This window comes from Embiotoca jacksoni, unplaced genomic scaffold (genome assembly GCF_022577435.1).
Source record: "Embiotoca jacksoni isolate LCO1_2020_lvr unplaced genomic scaffold, fEmbJac1.0.p SCAF_1, whole genome shotgun sequence".
NCBI lineage: Eukaryota > Metazoa > Chordata > Actinopteri > Embiotocidae > Embiotoca > Embiotoca jacksoni.
In genome coordinates, this window is record NW_027185229.1 from 2,287,440 (window position 1) to 2,305,960 (window position 18,521).

At 40.8% G+C, this 18,521-nt stretch overlaps 1 protein-coding gene across 2 annotated transcripts; it reads left to right on the plus strand.

The window, feature by feature from the left end:
- Positions 1-3,641: 3,641 nt before the first annotated feature.
- On the plus strand, positions 3,642-16,650 carry stat2 (signal transducer and activator of transcription 2). Of its 2 annotated transcripts, none has more exons than XM_069154891.1 (24): positions 3,642-3,832; positions 4,272-4,414; positions 4,506-4,650; positions 5,661-5,756; positions 5,929-6,021; positions 6,115-6,193; positions 6,981-7,060; positions 7,144-7,292; positions 7,532-7,690; positions 7,776-7,865; positions 8,951-9,010; positions 9,125-9,148; positions 9,268-9,361; positions 9,602-9,649; positions 10,354-10,437; positions 10,538-10,636; positions 10,741-10,876; positions 11,366-11,418; positions 12,140-12,225; positions 12,954-13,090; positions 13,185-13,373; positions 13,462-13,516; positions 13,663-13,754; positions 15,743-16,650. In XM_069154891.1, exons 2-24 carry the CDS (start codon positions 4,284-4,286, stop codon positions 15,946-15,948), a joined length of 2,385 nt encoding a protein of 794 aa, XP_069010992.1. In that variant the 5' UTR covers positions 3,642-3,832; positions 4,272-4,283; the 3' UTR covers positions 15,949-16,650. The 2 variants fall into 2 exon arrangements, with proteins under 2 accessions (XP_069010992.1, XP_069011000.1); XM_069154899.1 differs by having other exon boundaries at positions 3,643-3,832; positions 9,128-9,148.
- The last annotated feature ends 1,871 nt before the right edge of the window (positions 16,651-18,521 follow it).

Consider the following 18,521-nt stretch of genomic DNA (forward strand, 5'->3'; position numbering starts at 1 on the left):
GCATCGTGTGGTTTATACACATTAATAAAGAAAACAGTTGACCAGGTAAAAAAAAAAAAAGGTTAAATAAAGGCTATACGGTATAAATGATTTGTGCAAAATACAATTATTCTAAGTTATTCTTATGGGCAATATGACTAAACTTATTTTTTTGCGTGAGTAAAGTTTCTACCTGCATGAAAAATCACATTTAAGCAAGAGTACATCAATTTTAGCAGCGAAATGTTCTTAAAGTTTTAACGTAAAAGTACTGGTCCTCTGACAGAGATCTGATTATATATGACATCATTAAATTATGAAAACTGAAGTTTTAGAAGTTTAGAGGGAAGAATCACCACTAGGTGGCGCTGTTAACAATTTATACATATCTAAATGTGACACCGACAATGCACTGATTTTTGTAAGAAGCTAACAAGTTTGGAAAACACTGGTTTAATCTTTAAAAATTAGTATTAATTTGAAAATATAGATCTTTATCTTAAAAGTAACAAAAGCTGTCAGATAATAATATAGTGCAGTAGATAGTAGAATATTTAATGATATTATAAAGTAGCATCAAGTGGAAATACTCAAGTAAAGTACAAGTACCTCAAAACTGTACTTAAGTGCAGTACTTTGAGTTTTGAGTGTTTCAGTATAAAACAGCCGAGGCCTGTTTCAATCGGTTGTCTGAGACATCTGGAATTGGAATATCTGATCTCTCTTTTCACTGCGGTTTTAGTTTTAGCTCCGAGTCTATTGTGTGCAAGCCAAGATGTGCAAGTTATGTGAACTTATGTGTTTGTTTTCTCTTTCTGTGTGCGCGTTGACTCTGTGACAGACCGGTGACATGTCTAGTCATGTTCCTGCTTCTTGTTTATTTGTACAACCTGAACAAGGTGATCTGGTATGGATTGATCATTTTCCAGAGAATGTTATTTATGGATGCAGATTAGTGACATGTCCGTCTAAAAGATGATCTGCAGTGTGATCACTGGAGGACTCATTCTGAGTACAGTCCTGTGAACTCTGCTCTCTGTTCCAAACTGATCGATCTACACTTCTCAACTTAAGATAACAACTAATATTACATTACATTACATTTCATTTAGCTGACGCTTTTATCCAAAGTGACTTACAATAAGTGCATTTCAACCATGAGGGTACACAACCCACTTTAATGCTTTCTCAGTAGATTGATCAGCTGGACGAATCCAGATCCAGAGCTACCAATAAAATATACAATACAACGTTAGCTCTGTAAATCTACTGGGAAAAGATAAGGACCAAGAGTGGTGTTGTCTCATCAGATAAATGTAGTACAGAACAAACAGCCTGTTAATGTGAGAAAAAGGGATTTGATTCAATTCAAAAACATGTTTTAAAGAGGTAATGATGTGCGAATATGAAATCAGGACCCTTCAGTGCTTTCTACTCCAAGATAATGAGTTTCTGCATGACACATTTATATTATGTTCTTTTTTTTTAATGCCTCCTCATTCCTGCCATGTGTCAAGTGTGACATCTAGTGGTGAGAGTGGAAACTGAGGAACTGAATACAGTGAATGTGATATTACTTTAATAAAATGCACAAAGGTGGAAGAAAATAACACTGCCAGGTTTGCTGTTTTAAAGATAGTCCAACAGCTCCCGGTAGATAAAAGCAACTATTTATCTTTTTTTGATTTTAAAGAAGAACCACCAGTTATTCATTGTAAAGACACAAATAAAGTGCAGCTCCAACATCTAGCAGGAGCAGTGTCGGGAGTTCTCTGTCTGAAGCACTGAGAAGACCTTTGGTAAGTTTCACCAGTGCTGTTTCTGTGCCATGATGTACTCGTAATCCTGACTGAAACTTAAAAACAATCAATTGATTGTGCAAAATGTCACATAATTGATTTGCAAAAGCCCCTTTTGAGGATTTTAAAAATAAAGAGGAAGTTTGATGCAGGCCTCAAACCATAAAAGCCTGATGCCTATTAGTGTGGTTAGATTGAGCAGCTTTAATACGGAAGTATTAATTAAATGTAAAACATCAATAAAACACAACACTAACTATTAAAAGACTTTACTAGTCGTTATACGGACTGAAAGAATCAGCCAATCAGAGCCCTTGTGGGCATCCCGGTAACGCATGTGCTCGTTGTTGCTGAGTCGGTAGGTGAAAGAGAGAGAGAGAGAGAGAGAGAGAGAGAGAGAGAGTCGGTAGGTGAGAGAGAGAGAGAGAGAGAGAGAGAGAGAGAGAGAGAGAGAGTCGGTAGGTGAGAGAGAGAGAGAGAGAGAGAGAGAGAGAGAGAGTCGGTAGGTGAGAGAGAGAGAGAGAGTCGGTAGGTGAGAGAGAGAGAGAGAGAGAGAGAGAGAGAGAGAGAGTGAGAGAGAGAGAGAGACGGTAGGTGAGAGAGAGAGAGAGAGTCGGTAGGTGAGAGAGAGAGAGAGAGAGAGAGAGAGAGAGAGAGACGGTAGGTGAGAGAGAGAGAGAGAGTCGGTAGGTGAGAGAGAGAGAGAGAGAGAGAGAGAGAGAGAGAGAGTCGGTAGGTGAGAGAGAGAGAGAGAGTCGGTAGGTGAGAGAGAGAGAGAGAGAGAGAGAGAGGGTGAGAGAGAGAGAGAGGGTGAGAGAGAGAGAGAGACGGTAGGTGAGAGAGAGAGAGAGAGAGAGAGAGAGAGAGAGAGTCGGTAGGTGAGAGAGAGAGAGAGAGTCGGTAGGTGAGAGAGAGAGAGAGAGAGAGAGAGAGAGAGAGAGAGAGTGAGAGAGAGAGAGAGACGGTAGGTGAGAGAGAGAGAGAGAGTCGGTAGGTGAGAGAGAGAGAGAGAGAGAGAGAGAGAGAGAGAGAGGTGTCACCAGAGTTTCAGTGATCACGTGTGCGTTCAGAGATCAGTACAACCACACCTAATGGAAAACACTCACACAGGTGTACACTGTTATTCACACACAGACTTACACACCCACACATTATTACACATTATTACACGTTATTACACATTATTACACATTATTACACATTATTACACGTTATTACACATTATTACACATTATTACACATTATTACACACCCACACTAATATGCAATAAAGAAGATTGTAATACCAACATCTCCCTGTGTGGTCACAGCCCCAACCAGCTCCGGTTACGGTCCCATCGCTGTCAACCCCTCATCACAAACACATACAACATAAGTCGGTAGCTTTTGTTATTGGACGTGGCAGTAGTATTTATTTACTTATTTTAAAGCGGAAATCCTCAAGTAAAGTACAATTATCTCCAAAAGTGATGATATTAATCACTTTCCATCGCAGCAGAGAAAAACAACCGTTGTTGGGGGGGGTTTGTTTTTTTGAGTTTTGGTGAATCACGTGCTCACTTCCGGTTCACCGCTTTCACAACGTCATTTCTGGGAAACGTTCACGGTAAACCGGCCGTAAGTTTCTATTCTGCTGAACACTCCGCTTTACCGCGGAGGGACATAAAAACGCACCAATGGCATTGTGCGCTTTTTTCACCGGATCCGCCAATCAGCTGCTTAGCTCTGACGTCTCGAGGAAGCTGTCTGACTGCACTCGACATTTCGGCTCTTTTAAAGCCGTTAGCAGCAGTGGCTTCAGAGCCAAAATGGCGCCCGGAGTTAGCCGTCAAGAACTCCATAGGGAGGTTAAGACGACATCCAATGAGGTGGAAATACGGAGGAAATAACATTCACACGCCTGCGGACTCCTCACGGGCAGTTTTGTTTCACCGACAATTAACAGCGACCGTAGCTGCAGCTTGTACCTCCGGTAACAAGAGCTGGCAATGCGCCGAAATTAAGATTTACTTCAAATACTTCTCAGTGGACTCGCTTTGACAACTGAAGATAAGGTGAGTAAACGTGTTGTCACCGACGGGTCGGGCGACGGTCGTCATGTTTACATACTATTTTCAAGATCTTGCTAATCTGCAGAAAGTATTCTCGATTTGATCCTCTTTGATCAATAAAACCAGTTTTCAGTCGTGACAGTGAGTTTATGGTTCTTCGACAGTTTGCACTTTGTCCCCTCAGCGGTTGTTTACAGACATGTTTGACATGGCAGGACCAGTGTGGCGTCATACAATCTGTTGTATGGCACCCGGAGACGTTTTCACTTAAATGGTTTAATCTGGTTCATATGTGAAGTTTTGGATCATATTTACGGCGACTATCTTTGCAGCTTTATTTTGAAAGGTGCTTCACAAACCTGCTATTACTTTTAACGGAACAGCTGCGTTAGAACAATTGCTGTTTTCTGTGTTTGTACATCCATGTTGGTGTGTGTCCCAGATCCTGCTCAGGATGGCCCAGTGGGAGAGACTGAGGCAGCTCCCTGCTGTGTACGGACAGCAGCTGCACGAGCTCTACGACAGGGATGCTTTGCCCATGGACGTCCGGCACTACCTGTCGGGGTGGATAGAGAAGCAGGAGTGGTAAGGCAGCAGCATCTCTGACATCAGTCGACACACGTCAGTCCAGGATTAATGTAGAGGAACCTGTTTCTCTCCCGCTGTTGTTCGTCAGGGAAAGAGCAGCCCGGGACCACGACCTGGCCGCGGTGCTGTTCCAGGTCCTGCTGGAGAATCTGGACATCCAACACAGCCGCTTCTTCCAGGAGGAGAACTTCTTACTGCAGCACAACATCAGACGTTCAAAACAAAACTTTCAGGTTTGCAAAACTAAACCATACCTCCGTCACATCTATATATGCATTTCAGTTATCCTCTGTGAACAGAACAGCTCCCTTCACAGTGTTTTACATGAGTATTGAATCACCATTTGCATGTTGCTTGAGAAAAAGGAAAGATAATCCGTCCTTCCAAGATTTCACTGAGTGTTTTTTTTTTTTTTTTGTGATTGTTGTGATAAAAAAATTGTTGATTTTACAGCCGATTTTCTCCAAAATTGCGACGTAATTTGTGGAGTTTTGAATGAGTTTTTTTCTGTAAAAGTGAGGGAACTAGCAAAAGTTGCAAATCTTGGAAAAAAAGAAAACATCTGCTGTCAGAATAAGATGAAGAAGAAGAAGAACATGATGTTTACTTCTTAGTAATTCAACGCTGATTGTATGCACACAAACAAAGTGCAGTCTCTTACGGCTGGAAGTGTGTAGAAAACTATTTTTACATATTCCTCATGCCAATGATAAGACCACATTTCCTTAAAATTCACTTCCTGTTGTTCCAGTTTGTGAGCATGAAGTTTATTTTGACGGGGAGATGAGCGGGAGCAGAGCCTTTCTGAATTTATTTTTGAAAAACTTGAAAAGTTGTGTGAATTTTGCAAAATTGCAAACTCCTGCAAATATGAGGGAGATTGCCTGAATTTGCATTCACTATTCCCCGGAGGGACTGGATAATGAACTCCCTGTCAGTATGTTGGCTTGTCAAACAAACTAGATAGATAGATAATTACTTCATTAATCCCACAACGGGAAATTTCTTCCGCTACAGCAGCATTTATAGATACAGGGTAAAGCAATAAAGATAACATAGAAAAACATTAAATGTAACAATGCACAATATATACAATAATAATAGGCAGGAATGATCTCCTGTATCGGTGCATTTGTACTTTGCAGGGTTGGACTTGTTTTTTCTGCAATTATACTGTGTGCAGTGCAAATTTGACAAACTTACTTTGCCTCTGATGTGGTTGTGATGCGTCTCTCTCTGACAGAGGTATTTGGATGAACCGTGTGCTCTGGCGAGCACGGTCCTGTGGTTTTTGGAGAAAGAGAAGGAGATCCTGGCGAGTGCTGATCTGGCTGAACAGGTCGGTGCGACAACTCGTTAAGGAATCGTCATCGACACGTCACAGCTCATTATTTTAGTGACTGAGAGAGATGCACATGTACTGAGTACAAACTTTCACTCGCTGAGTCATCAATACCCAGGACCACATCTGAAAGAAGAAACTTTCTCTGCTGTTTTTGCATTCGTCTCAGGTCCAGCTGTTGCGTGTCGAGCAGGAAGCCATGGAGACGAGCAGCCAGCAGGACCTTGAACGTCAGTTGGCCGGCCTCAGGAACGACGTGCAGGTGCAGATCACGTTGCTCTGTGTTTTTACGTTGTGCTGTGTCGATAGAACATAAGAATTTTGTAATTCATTCTTTTTTGGGGGGGGGATATAGTGCATGGAGCATACAATCATATGTCTGGAGGAGCAGCAAGACGAGTTTGATTTTAAATATCAAACACACAAGATGGAAGGTGAGCAGGTTAAAACGTTTGGTTTTATATTTCAGTTGTGATTTTGCAAATTCAACCAATCTCTGCAATATTTGGGGGGAGCTTGCAATTTTGCAAAATTCTCATGATTTTTCTGCAAAAAAATGCCGTCGACAGAAGCTCTGCTGAGTATTACGACATGAAGTGGCCTTTCCAAACAAAACTCACTTTATTAACAAAAATACTCCTGATTTACAATCAGCACGACTCTGCTCCGTCTGCTCTCAGCAGCAAAACAAACTGTGTACCGGAGGAAACAGGAAGTGACGGGGTTTGTGGGAAATGTGGTCTTAATATTAAAATGAAGAATACTGTATGTTAAATTAGTTTTATACACACTTCCAGCTGTAAGAGACTGCACTTTGTTTGGGTGGATACAGTCTTAATATGAAGTAAACATCATGTAAATCTCTTATTCTGACAGCAGATGTGTTCTTTGTTTCTATATTTCAGTCACAGACGGTTTGTTCTGGAAAGATTCGTCACTTTAGAGTCTTTTTATCACTTTGAGCCCCGTGATGCTTCTCTAAGTTCAATAAATATATAAAGAAAGATTAAAATATTTCTGTGATATGCAGCAGGATTATTTATCACGCAACGTCCTTTCATATTACTCTTTAGCAGGTAGTGCTGAAAAATGTGCACATTGTTTTTAAAACTTCCAAAATCCTGGCGGGACGGATATTTGCACGTTCTGATAGTGTTTTCTGAGAATGACTGAATCACAGCTTCGTGTTCTCTCTCGTCTTCTGTGGAAACTGTTGATCAGCTGTGGCAGACGAAGCCGTGAGGAACGAACAGATGAAAGTTCTTCAGTTACTCGTCAACAAACTGAACGACTGCAGAAAGGTGAGGAGCCAAAGATATTCTCAAATATCACCTTTGGCGCTTCAGTTTTCCTCACTTCTTTTTCCTTTCTTTTGACTTCTTAGAGCACCCTGTCCGACCTGAATAAGCTTCTGGAGCGGGCGGAGGGTCTGATCGAGCTGCTGGTGAAGGAGCTGCAGGAGTGGCAGAGAAGGCAGCAGAAAGCCTGCATCGGCGCTCCGGACAACGTCTGCCTGGACCAGCTGGAGAAGTGGTGGGTTCAAGTCCACCGGCTCCACATCAGTTCTGATGTTTGGCATTTATGACAACACTTCAATAAATAACCTCTCTCGTCAGTGCACGTCGAAAACCAGTCATTATTGTGATAATGACGTCCCTGATCCCGCCACCACAGTTATCACCAGTTCCTATGTTAGTGTTCACCATCTGCCTTTTCCTTTTTCTCAGACCTGTGAAAGTTATTCCCTCTGCTCTCCTCCTCTCGTTCTGCAGGTTCACCTGCGTGGCCGTGTGTCTGTTCCACGTGCGAGAGTTTCTCGTTAAGCTGGAGGAGCTGGTGGGGAAAGTGTCGTACGAGAACGACCCCGTGAAGGCCCAGAAACCGGCGCTGCAGAGGAGAACGGACACTCTTCTGAGAGCTCTGCTCAATAGGTCTGTCCTCTGTTTCACATGCTGTCTCACTGTCAGCATTTCTTAGTGAAATTTACTGACATCGTTGTTTCACTGTTCCCTGAAGTTCCTTCGTGGTTGAGACTCAGCCGTCGATGCCTCAGGGAAAAGGACAGATGGTTCTCCGCACCAACGTTCAGTTCTCCGTGAAGACCAGGTGAGCGTTGCACTCGTTGGTCACGTGATCTGCACATACCGCCATAATGAGACATTCCTGACCAATGCACTGATTGTGATGTGTTGTGTGAGTTTTAATGATTAAATATGTAGTAGTTATTATAATAATTGTGCATGTTAGACCACTGAGGAAAACCAACTAAGATATGATATGCTGTGATTTATTGTAGTTCATTAAATTAACTATCTTGCGATCACAATAATTTACACAAATTCAAGAAATTTCGCAAAAGTTTTGAAATTTTTTTTTTTGGTGCAAAAAAATGTAGTCAACAGAAACTCTGCTGAAAGTATTACAGCATAAAGTCGTCTTCCCAAACAAAACTGACTTTATAAAAAGAAATAACTCCTCGTTTGCAATCAGCAAAGCTCCGCCCCCTTCTCCTCTCACCATCACAACAAACTCTGACCCCAGAAAACAGGAACAAGAGAAAAAAACAGAAGTGACGGGGTTTGTGGGAAATGTGGTGTTCTCGGCTAAAATGAGGAATACTGCACGTTAAATTAGTTTTCTACACACTTGCAGCTGTAAGAGACTGAACTTTGTTTTTGTGCACAGTCTTTTTATTACTTTGAGCCCTGTGATGGTTCTCTAAGTTCAATAAATACATACAAAATGATGAGAACTGGAATATTTCTGTAATGTGCAGCAGGATTTTTATCACAGGAAGTCGTTACATATTCATCTTTCTCAGGTCGTGCTTTATAAAAAAAAAAAAAAAAATCAAATCAAATTTTTAAAAAAGATTATGCAATTTGAACAGAAAAAAAGTCACTTAAAACTCCACAAATTACGTCGCAAATTTTTGAGAAAATCTACTGAAAAATGAAACATTTTTGATCAAAACAATCATGAAAACACTGGTAAACATCACTGCAGTTCTTAAATAACATGAGGATAATAAGGAGAACAAAGATGATTTCATGCCTTTTTTTTTCAAACCCTTGTGTTATCTTGTTCTCATGACTCAGGACAGTCAGACTTTTGTTTCGTACTGTAACCTTGACGCGCTCCCGGTTTCCTGTTTTTCTCATTAAGTTGTAACATCGACTTGATACTTTCAGACTCCTTGTGAAGTTTCTTGAACTGAACAACTCCATGAAGGTGGATGTGTCCATGGACAGGTGAGATGTTTTTCCCTTCACAGAATAAACCTTCAGTTCTTCACTTCAAACAATAGCGGTTGACGTTTTATTGCTCTCTTGTGGTCTCTGCTCTGTTTGTCTCACTCTTGAAAGTAGGGAGGCTCCTCAGATCAAAGGGTGAGGTTTTTTTTGTTGTAAATAACTTCTCCCATCTTACGTGATATATTTTTTAGAGGAGCTGCCTTTAACCTTCACATTTGATGTGAATGTGTCTTCACCCAACCTGCTCTGTGTAGATACCGTCGTTTTAACGTCCTGGGAACTAAAACCAAGGCCTTGAACATGGCTGAGAGCCAGAGTGGAGGCATGGTGGCCGACTTCAGACATCTAGTGAGTGATAACGGCTTGAAAGGAGAAAAATTCTTCAAAAGCTGCAGAGGAAACGCTCGGCAACAATTAAACATAAAAGCTTTGAATTATTCGAAGGATAAATCCTGTCCCATGTTTATTATAAACCGGTCTCCAGCAGCTAAACTCAAGTAATTAAAAGACTAAAGTGTTTTGCAGGAACCTCCCTTGAATGTCAGGTGTTGATATTGTGATGTTGATGTATAAATATTTTGTCTGCAGACTCTGAAGGAGCAGAAGTCTGGAGGTGGCAGTAAAGGATTCAGTGATGTGAGTTGACTTATGCAAACCCAGAAGATAGCATCGCTGCTAATGCAAATAATTCAAGTTTATTGAATTGTGTGTGATTGGTGTGTGTTTGGTGTGTGATCTGTGTGCTCGGTGTGTGTTTGGTGTGTGATCTGTGTGTGATTGGTGTGTGTTTGGTGTGTGTTTGGTGCGTGATCTGTGTGTGTTTGGTGTGTGATCTGTGTGTTTGGTGTGTGATCTGTGTGTTTGGTGTGTGTTTGGTGTGTGATCTGTGTGTTTGGTGTGTGATCTGTGTGTGTTTGGTGTGTGATCTGTGTGTGTTCGGTGTGTGATCTGTGTGTGTTCGGTGTGTTTGGTGTGTGTTTGGTGTGTGATCTGTGTGTGATCTGTGTGTGTTTGGTGTGTTTGGTGTGTGTTTGGTGTGTGATCTGTGTGTGATCTGTGTGTGTTTGGTGTGTGTTTGGTGTGTGATCTGTGTGTTTGGTGTGTGTTTGGTGTGTGATCTGTGTGTGTTTGGTGTGTGTTTGGTGTGTGATCTGTGTGTTCGGTGTGTGTGATCTGTGTGTTCGGTGTGTGTTTGGTGTGTGATCTGTGTGTTTGGTGTGTGTTTGGTGTGTGATCTGTGTGTTCGGTGTGTGTTTGGTGTGTGATCTGTGTGTTCGGTGTGTGTTTGGTGTGTGATCTGTGTGTTTGGTGTGTGTTTGGTGTGTGATCTGTGTGAACAGATTTCTCTGAGCGTCACAGAGGAGCTGCACATCATCTACTTCGACACTGTGTTTGAGCTGAAAGGCTTGTCGGTGGAGTTGCAGGTGGAGTTTCTTCTTCTTGTTCAGACTTTGTAAAAACTGTCATTAGTTATTAGGTGTAAAGAAATAATAATGATAATAATGCTTCCACGTGTGAACCCAGGCCTCCTCCCTCCCCGTGGTCATCATCTCCAACTCCAGCCAGCAGCAGAGCGCCTGGGCGTCGGTCCTCTGGTTCAACATGGTCTGTCAGGATCCCAAGGTGAGACATCGCCATCAGGGACGAGTTTCTAAATCACCATTCAAAATCTGCTCTGAACTATTCTATTAAAAAAACAACAACAATCCCTCGTTCTGGTTTTCCAGGATGTCATGTTCTTCGCCAACTCTCCTGCAGCCACGTGGCAGCAGTTTGGAGAGATGCTGAGTTGGCAGTTTCTCTCTGCCACCAAACGCGGTCTGGATGAAGCTCAGCTGGAAATGATTGCACACCGGCTCTTCGGTAAATTCTTTCACCATTTTCAGCTTCAGCTGCTCGTCTATGGCCGATTTATGTTTTTGGGATAAATTTGTTCATGTGTGAGTCAGAAGATGATCCCAGGAAACAACTCGGCGTGACAGGAAGCTGAAATTGATGGATAGCAGCACCTCTAAACTTTGAACCGCGCTGCAGATTCATCTGTCTCTGATTAACCAAAATAAATCCTGTATCGATCGATGGTTGTTTGCTGTTCGACTGTTCTCATAAGAATGAAGCCGACCGTAGATCGACTGGATGTGAAGGAAGACGCGTTATTGTCGAGCTAAAGTGTGTTCATGACTGCTGTGTAATTTACATCCTTCACTGTTGTCTTTCTGCCATAGAAAAGTGTGATAATGAGAATCCTCATCTGATTATGATGATATTTGCTCAACATAAATTCACTCATTATTTGTCGGCTTGTTTTATTCCACATTATGTTTTACATGTTTGTTTTTTTTATCCTGCCAGGGAAGCAGCCGAACTACAACAGCTGCAAAGTATCGTGGTCAAAATTTAGCAAGGTAAGAATATGAAATGTTTTTCAGTGTGGCTCGACGGATTAACGAGAACTCAACCGCTCGACCCGAAATATCTCTGATTTAAAAAAAACAACCAAAAAACCCCCTGCTGAGCTCAGCTTCTCTCCATCGTACCGCTTGGTTCTCTTTACTATGAAGATTACAGCCGTTGCTGAGCTGCTGGCCTGAATGCAGATTCTTAAGGATATATTTTATTGATTGATGGTGTGTCCAAATCCACTTTAGCTACTTTAATGGTAGATAATCTGACGCCAGAGTGAGCTGCAGGCTTCAGAGTTGTCGTACTCAGTGGCCTAATTAGACAAAGGTGAGTTTTGGTCGTAACACGAAATAAAGCAATCAGTGTTCCCTTTGAAAAACAGGTATATAACAGTAGCTTCTAACAGCAGGTTTGCCAGGTTGTAGTTAAGAATGCTTCTCTGCAGAGGAAACGGATCTGAGCAGGTTGATGCACGTAGCAATAATTGGAAATATTATAATCGTTTTATTTTGAATTCCTTTGCATGGTTTTGCACTGTTGCACATCTGTGTGTTTTAAGCAGAGTATTTGTGTGTTGCAGTACCACTGAGCGCCACTAGAGGTTGGCTCCTGCTAACTGAAAAAAAAAAAAAAAAAGACAACTGCATAGGTCTGAAACAAGACATCTTCATTGTTTGTGAATACACTTCGTATTGATGATATTTTCCACCTGTTCTGTTTCAGGAAAACACTCCCGACACTTTCTGGGTGTGGTTCGACGGTATCTTGGTGATGGTGAAAACATACCTGGAGGACCTGTGGAGGGAAGGGTACGTTTCCTCCACATTCAGTCAGGGTCCTGTTCGTTAAGTGAGGCAGAGCTAATTCAGGCTAACACGGTGCAATCAGGATAAAATCAGGAATTCAACACTAAATCTTTGATGTTTGCACTTAAATCACCTTTTAACAGTTTTGATTTTATTTCTTATTACCAACGTATGCGGTGGACAGACTACATAGTAATGCTGGGTGCATAATTGGTAGTTAAATGGATGTGAAATAGACTTTTCAGTGTGTTTTGAAAAAGGAAAGCTCACTAAAATCTATTAAGGAGCTGCTTTAATTGCATGATCATGTTTTTAGCACAGAATTCACAGTTAATCAAGTAGTTTGTTAAAGTTCAAGTGACTAATTGTTTCCCAGTTACAGACTTTATATCTTTTTTTTTCACATTTATCTGAGACTTTTTACTGTATAAACTTTTATTTTGCTGTTTATTTTTCATGCTAAAATTAAAGTGTAATAACTGTAATAGATGACAGTGATAGACAGATGTTCCTGTTTAAAAATGAGGTCATATCTGGTGTTCACCCTAAAACCTGTTGGCCACGATGCAGGTAGTTGTTAATCCACCTGCATCCGATCGGGCTGAAGGATTTGTTTTTAACCAGGTTTTAAAAAATGAATCCAACATTTTACTCAGAAGGACAGGTCTCAGTTCAGCTCCTGTGAAATGAGAGTTTCCTGTCGGAGTAAAATCTTTTTTTGTGTGCTGCAGCCTCATCATGGGGTTTGTGAACAAAGGCAAAGAGAAATCCATCCTGAAGAAGAAACAGAGAGGAACATTCCTGCTGCGCTTCAGTGAGAGCGTCATCGGCGGAATCACCTTCTCCTGGGTGGAGACCACCTTCATCGGTGGGATGTCTTAAACTGTTAACTTGTACACAGAAATACAAACAAGCTGCCTGCCTCATTACACTTTCTATCTATCCTCCACTCTGTGTTTCAGGTGAGCCTTACATAAAGACGGTCCAGCCCTTCACCAAAGTCGACCTTTCCCAGATCCCCTTCCATGAAATCATCAGGAACTTCCAGATCTTCGAGGCTGAAAATGTCCCAGAAAATCCTCTCCTGTACTTGTATCCTAACACCCCTAAAGACGAGGCGTTTGGAAAATACTACGTAGACAAGATCGGAGGTAAGGACTCCATACAGCACTGCAGATACGTATTATTACTACAAAATACAAGACATTTGAAATCACATGTGAACTCCTTCTCTTTCAGATGACAGCCCCTACATAGTGTACATCAGAACCAAGCTGATGTTTATTTCAAAGGAGTGAGTATGAGTCGGATTCACAGCGTCTGGCTTATTCGAATTATAACACAAAACTACTCCCTTAAATTCAACAGGCTGAAAACGCATTTCATCGAGGATGCACGGTGCCTATACCCGTTAATGACTGTTTGTCATTGGTCATGTAGGAACACACTGGAGGCTAAGTCACCAATGCCCTCTGACATGGCACAGGGTGAAGGCCTGGAGCCAGTCGGGCCTTTGTATGGAGAGGCAGCTGGTGAGTCATGGCTCTCCTTGCTGTCCAATCCAGCTAAAATCCTTGTCAGGCAAATCACGCTCCCCTTCGTCAGACAGCTCTGTCACCAGCTCTGTTTCGGTCCTGCGGTGTATGAAATCAGGAGGAACTTGATGTCAACATTCAGTAGAAGTTGTCAGGCGACAGCTATTGTTGAACTAACTGAAGTGTGATGGGGTGTTGGCTGCTTCTGCTGCATGCACGTGGACTTCAGTCTGCTGCACTAAACATACAATCTAAAAGGTGTGCAGGTGTTTGGGTGGAAACTATTACTGACAAGTCCCTCCAGGAAATTCTTCCTGCGATCGCAACGATTAAATTCAAGCAATCTCAAGCAATTTTACAAAATTCGCTGTGATTTTCGGTTTGGATATAAAAGACACTTTATCACTTTGAGCCCTGCCATGGTTCTCTAAGTTCAATAAATACAAACAAAAAAAAGATGAGAACTAAAATATATCTGTGATGTGCTGCAGGATTATTCTCACAGGAAGTGATTACATACCAGTCTTTACCAGTTGATGTTAACATTTTTTTGTTGTTGTTGAAAATCTGGCACAAAATAAAACAATCAAAACAATCAGAAAAATGAACTGTGAAATCCTGAAGGGACTGTCGAAAGTCATTGATTTGATTTTACATCCTTTTTAATCTTCTTTCTGATGCTTTTACATTTAAACACTTTTCTTGGCATGATGGCAGGTGACAAATCTACTTTAACCTCTAAAAGTGAATAACTGATTCAAGGGATAGTTTGGATTGCTTAAGGTTGTTTGAGCTGTTTGTTCACAGTCAGTATTCCCTGCAGTACATGGAAGTCAGCATGTCTCCAGTTTGGAGAATCAGGCAGTTGTACTGGAACAAAAGCTGAGTTATGTAATGCTGTGGTCAGTGTCGACATCAAAATGTGTTTCAGCCACCTAAAAAAAAAAGAATCAACACCGGTTAACAGGATGCCGTTTTTAGCTTATCCAGCTGTCTTCAAAGCCACCAGACTCCACTGTCATAAACAGTCATTTTACAACGTAGAACTGGTTTATTGCTGGTAAACAGCAGTTCGATCTAAAATGTTAAAATACCGCCAGAGTCACACGACAACACACGCAAACTAAGCGTTTGAGGCAGCGGTCGACCAGCAACTCCCACGTTCTGCCAGGTAAAATGACTATTTCGGTCAAAGGACAGTGGTGGCTTCGAAGAGAGTGGGAGATGCATATAACTGTTCTTTTCCAACAGCAAAGTAAAGCAGTGAAAATATGGTAAATATTGTTACTTTTTTTGAGGTAGCTAAAACATGTGCCTGACTTAACTTCCCTGCCGGTGCAGCTGCTTGCTTCTCCAAACTGGGGACATGTGGACATCTACTGCAGCTTGGTGGAGGTCGGCACTGTCTAAAATATACCTTTGAGTTATACTTTGTTGGTTGAATCTATACAAAAACCACAGTGTAAAAACAAGAACTTGCTGTTTTACAAAGGGTTATGTGATTATTTATCGGTCATGAGTCTTTTGATTCTTGAGACTTGTCAGATCCCCCAAAAAGTTGTTTATTAGAGCTTTTAAAAGCACTTTTTGGCAGATTTTTGGCCATCTAATAGAGCCAGGGTAGCCGTTCAGCCTCGTACTGCAGTCTTTATGTGAAGTCAAGCTAAACAGCTGCTCAGTGTAATTTTAGTTATCAAGGGCACCATATAAGAGTTGTGTTAAACTGTTCCTTTAAGAATTAAACATGTATGTAACTTTAGTACAGTTTGAACTGTGATATTAAAAAGTTAAACAAACTGAAATGACTGAAGAAAGTGATAAGCAGTTCATGAATGTTTTGCATGAAGCTCCTTACAGCATCCCTCTTTACTTTTTCTTTTTTTTGGCTTCCATTTTTGTCACTTATTTACCCGTGAAAGCATTTCCACAAATAAACCACACAGCCATGACACCAGAAACAACTTTCTCTTTCTCTTTTCCCTCAGAACAAGATGTGGATCTTCTTCATCTGCAGTGCCCTCTGGAAACTCACCCTGATCCCATGCTGAGTGGTTCTGTTGAACCCGCTATGGAGGATTTTATTACCTGTCTCAACCAGAACATCTGTGACATCCAGCAGGATGAGCCTGACTTCTGTTTTCAGGGATTTAACTGCCTGCCGCCACAGTCCTGTGGAAGCATTTTCCAGTAGGCCTGTGTGTGTGTGTGTGTGTGTGTGTGTGTGTGTGTGTGTGTGTGTGTGTGTGTGTGTGTGTGTGTGTGTGTGTGTGTGTGTGTGTGTGTGTGTGTGTGTGTGTGTGTGTGTGTGTGTGTGTGTCTGTCCAACCAAACCACTGCGTATAACTCCTCATCAGCTTTACTCTTTGTTACTGACATCACAGCATCAACGTCAAACTGCGGAGTTCACAGAAAATCCAGCGTTAATAAATTAGTCTGCTTTTACTTCTGAGATCCTTCACAGCCCATCTGATCGCCAGCACCATCTCTTTTTATCATGTTGAATATTATTAGTACTATTTGAAGACACAAAACAGAGATAATTGAATGAGTTGGACTCGTATCCACTCCAGATTTAGCATTTTCTTGCCCAGACATATATAAAGTGCTAGAAAATTGACCATGTACGTTTGTATGCAGGACTGTGGAGCACATTGCGTCGACTGCACATAATTTATTGTTTCAATGCTAGCTGTGAATTCTTTTGAGTTTGTTTTAATGTCGCCCCCTACTACTTGTCATAAATTCTACTTAAACATGCCACTTTTCCTCTGTTCAAGTTTTATGGTTTTATATCAACCTGCTCATTGAAATAAATGTGACATATTATCACCAATAAAAGAGGAAAGGAGTTATTTATATTCTGTTCATGAATAAAAAAATTGTGAATTACCAATTAGGGATGTATTTTTTTTTACATCATGATGACAGTAGTTTGCTGCACTAAACCTGCCTTAATCAAAGTTGTTAAAAACGGAGATAAAAGTTGAATTATGCATTTTCTGCTTTCAAATAACATGCAGATTTACGTTGATTTAAGTTGCTATTCATATACAGACTGTATATGAAAGCACGTTACAGCTGAAGTTTTTTAATTTATCCTCATCTGCAGCAGCTGTTTGCAGCAACAGGTGTCGTGCCACGTGACGACCTGTCTTCAATTGAAGAGTTTATATTTAATGAAAAATAAAAGCAACTTTCTGTTCATCCCAACATCAAATCATTCTGAGAGTACAGTTTATACGACCATTGAGGCATTCAAATAAAATATTGAGATAAAGAATATGCGAATAAATAGACTAGACGACGGGGTGCTTTTGTTTTTACGGCAGAGGCGTCTCAATACGGCACAACGTGTTGTACAGGAAGCATTAATTAAGTTAATAAAGACATCGTTTGTTGCGGAACGGACACAAGACAAAAGAAAATGAAGGTCAGTGTGTACTTTACTTATTTTCGTCAGCTGATATATTTTTTTGAGCCGTCTGGCTGCGTGAGTCACGTTTTTCACATCTTTCCTCCTTTTCAATGTTATATCGCCGTCGTGGCCAACATTACGTCATTTATTTGTTTTATTAAATATATCAACAGCTTCATTTGACTTCCACTGTTGTTAGAGAATAAGAGAGAATAAGTTACACGTTTTATTTTTAGCAGAGTGAAGATCTTTATCAAGTCAGTGCGGTGACGTATCACAAAGAAGTTTGGATTAATTCAGCTCAAGTTGTGGACAAAAGTTAAGGTGAAAACTGACTTCGGACACGTGCACATGCCACAATAAAGTTATCCTCATAGATTTGCTAATATGCTAAACATTATACACTATTATACTATTAAAAGTTAGGATGGAAAATAGGGTTGTAAACAACTGTAAAAGTAAGAATGTGTTTAGTGAATGAACTGAACCACTTAGTAAAGGTCTGTTTACAGTTTAAAATGCTATGAAGTTATTTTTTGTGTTTTTTTTTTTTTTTTATACAGGTATAACAACCAGAATCAGCTTTATGGGCCAGGACACATTGTTGTAGCTTCTCTCTCTCTGTGCAAACAAAACAAAAACAGACAGACATAAATAGACATAAAACATAGACACATGTATGTGTGTGTGTGTATATATGTATGTATGTATGTGTGTATATATATATATATATGTATATACATATATATATATATATACACACACACATACACACACACATATGTGTCTATTTATGTTTTATATACATACATACATACAGCTAAGAACTCCTAATCCATAATTAAAATATGCAAGCAAAACATAAACAGAGATATTTGTTTACAAGCCAGATAATTGTATTCTCATGATTGGCGCCTGCACTCGGACGTGTCCCAAAATACTCCTGAAACAGGAGTTAAAGTAAAAATCGTCTCTTTCTTCCAATGCGACTGCCGGAGGCGAAGTGCAGCGCGTCCACGTCACCAACATGCGCCGGGCTCCAGGTAAGCGCTGTTGTTCACCATCTTTCTATCCTCAACATCTTGTCGCCCTGTGTGATGATTTTAAGACGGTGCGTTCGTCTTTGAGCCATCGCTTCGGGTCGTCTCCCAGATAGCTGTGATTTTATTGATTGCACATATATAGAAGGATTTCTCAGTTTCCCAGAGTCTGAGGGAAGTCTTCAGATGTATTTGTTTTCTAGTCCAACAGTCAAACATCCCAGAATATTCAGTTTACCATGACATGAAACAAAGACTATCTGTACATTGGCTTTTGAGGTTGGTTTGTTTTTCTAGCAGTTTTAATTG

What these genes read in the sequence shown, in the direction of transcription:
- stat2 (XM_069154891.1), top strand. Translation starts at nt 4,284, where the DNA reads ATGGCCCAGTGGGAGAGACTGAGGCAGCTCCCTGCTGTGTACGGACAG. An exon ending in GCAGTAAAGGATTCAGTGAT is followed by an intron (nt 9,650 to 10,353) that starts GTGAGTTGACTT and finishes CTGTGTGAACAG; the next exon opens with ATTTCTCTGAGCGTCACAGA. An exon ending in CTGATGTTTATTTCAAAGGA is followed by an intron (nt 13,517 to 13,662) that starts GTGAGTATGAGT and finishes TTGGTCATGTAG; the next exon opens with GAACACACTGGAGGCTAAGT.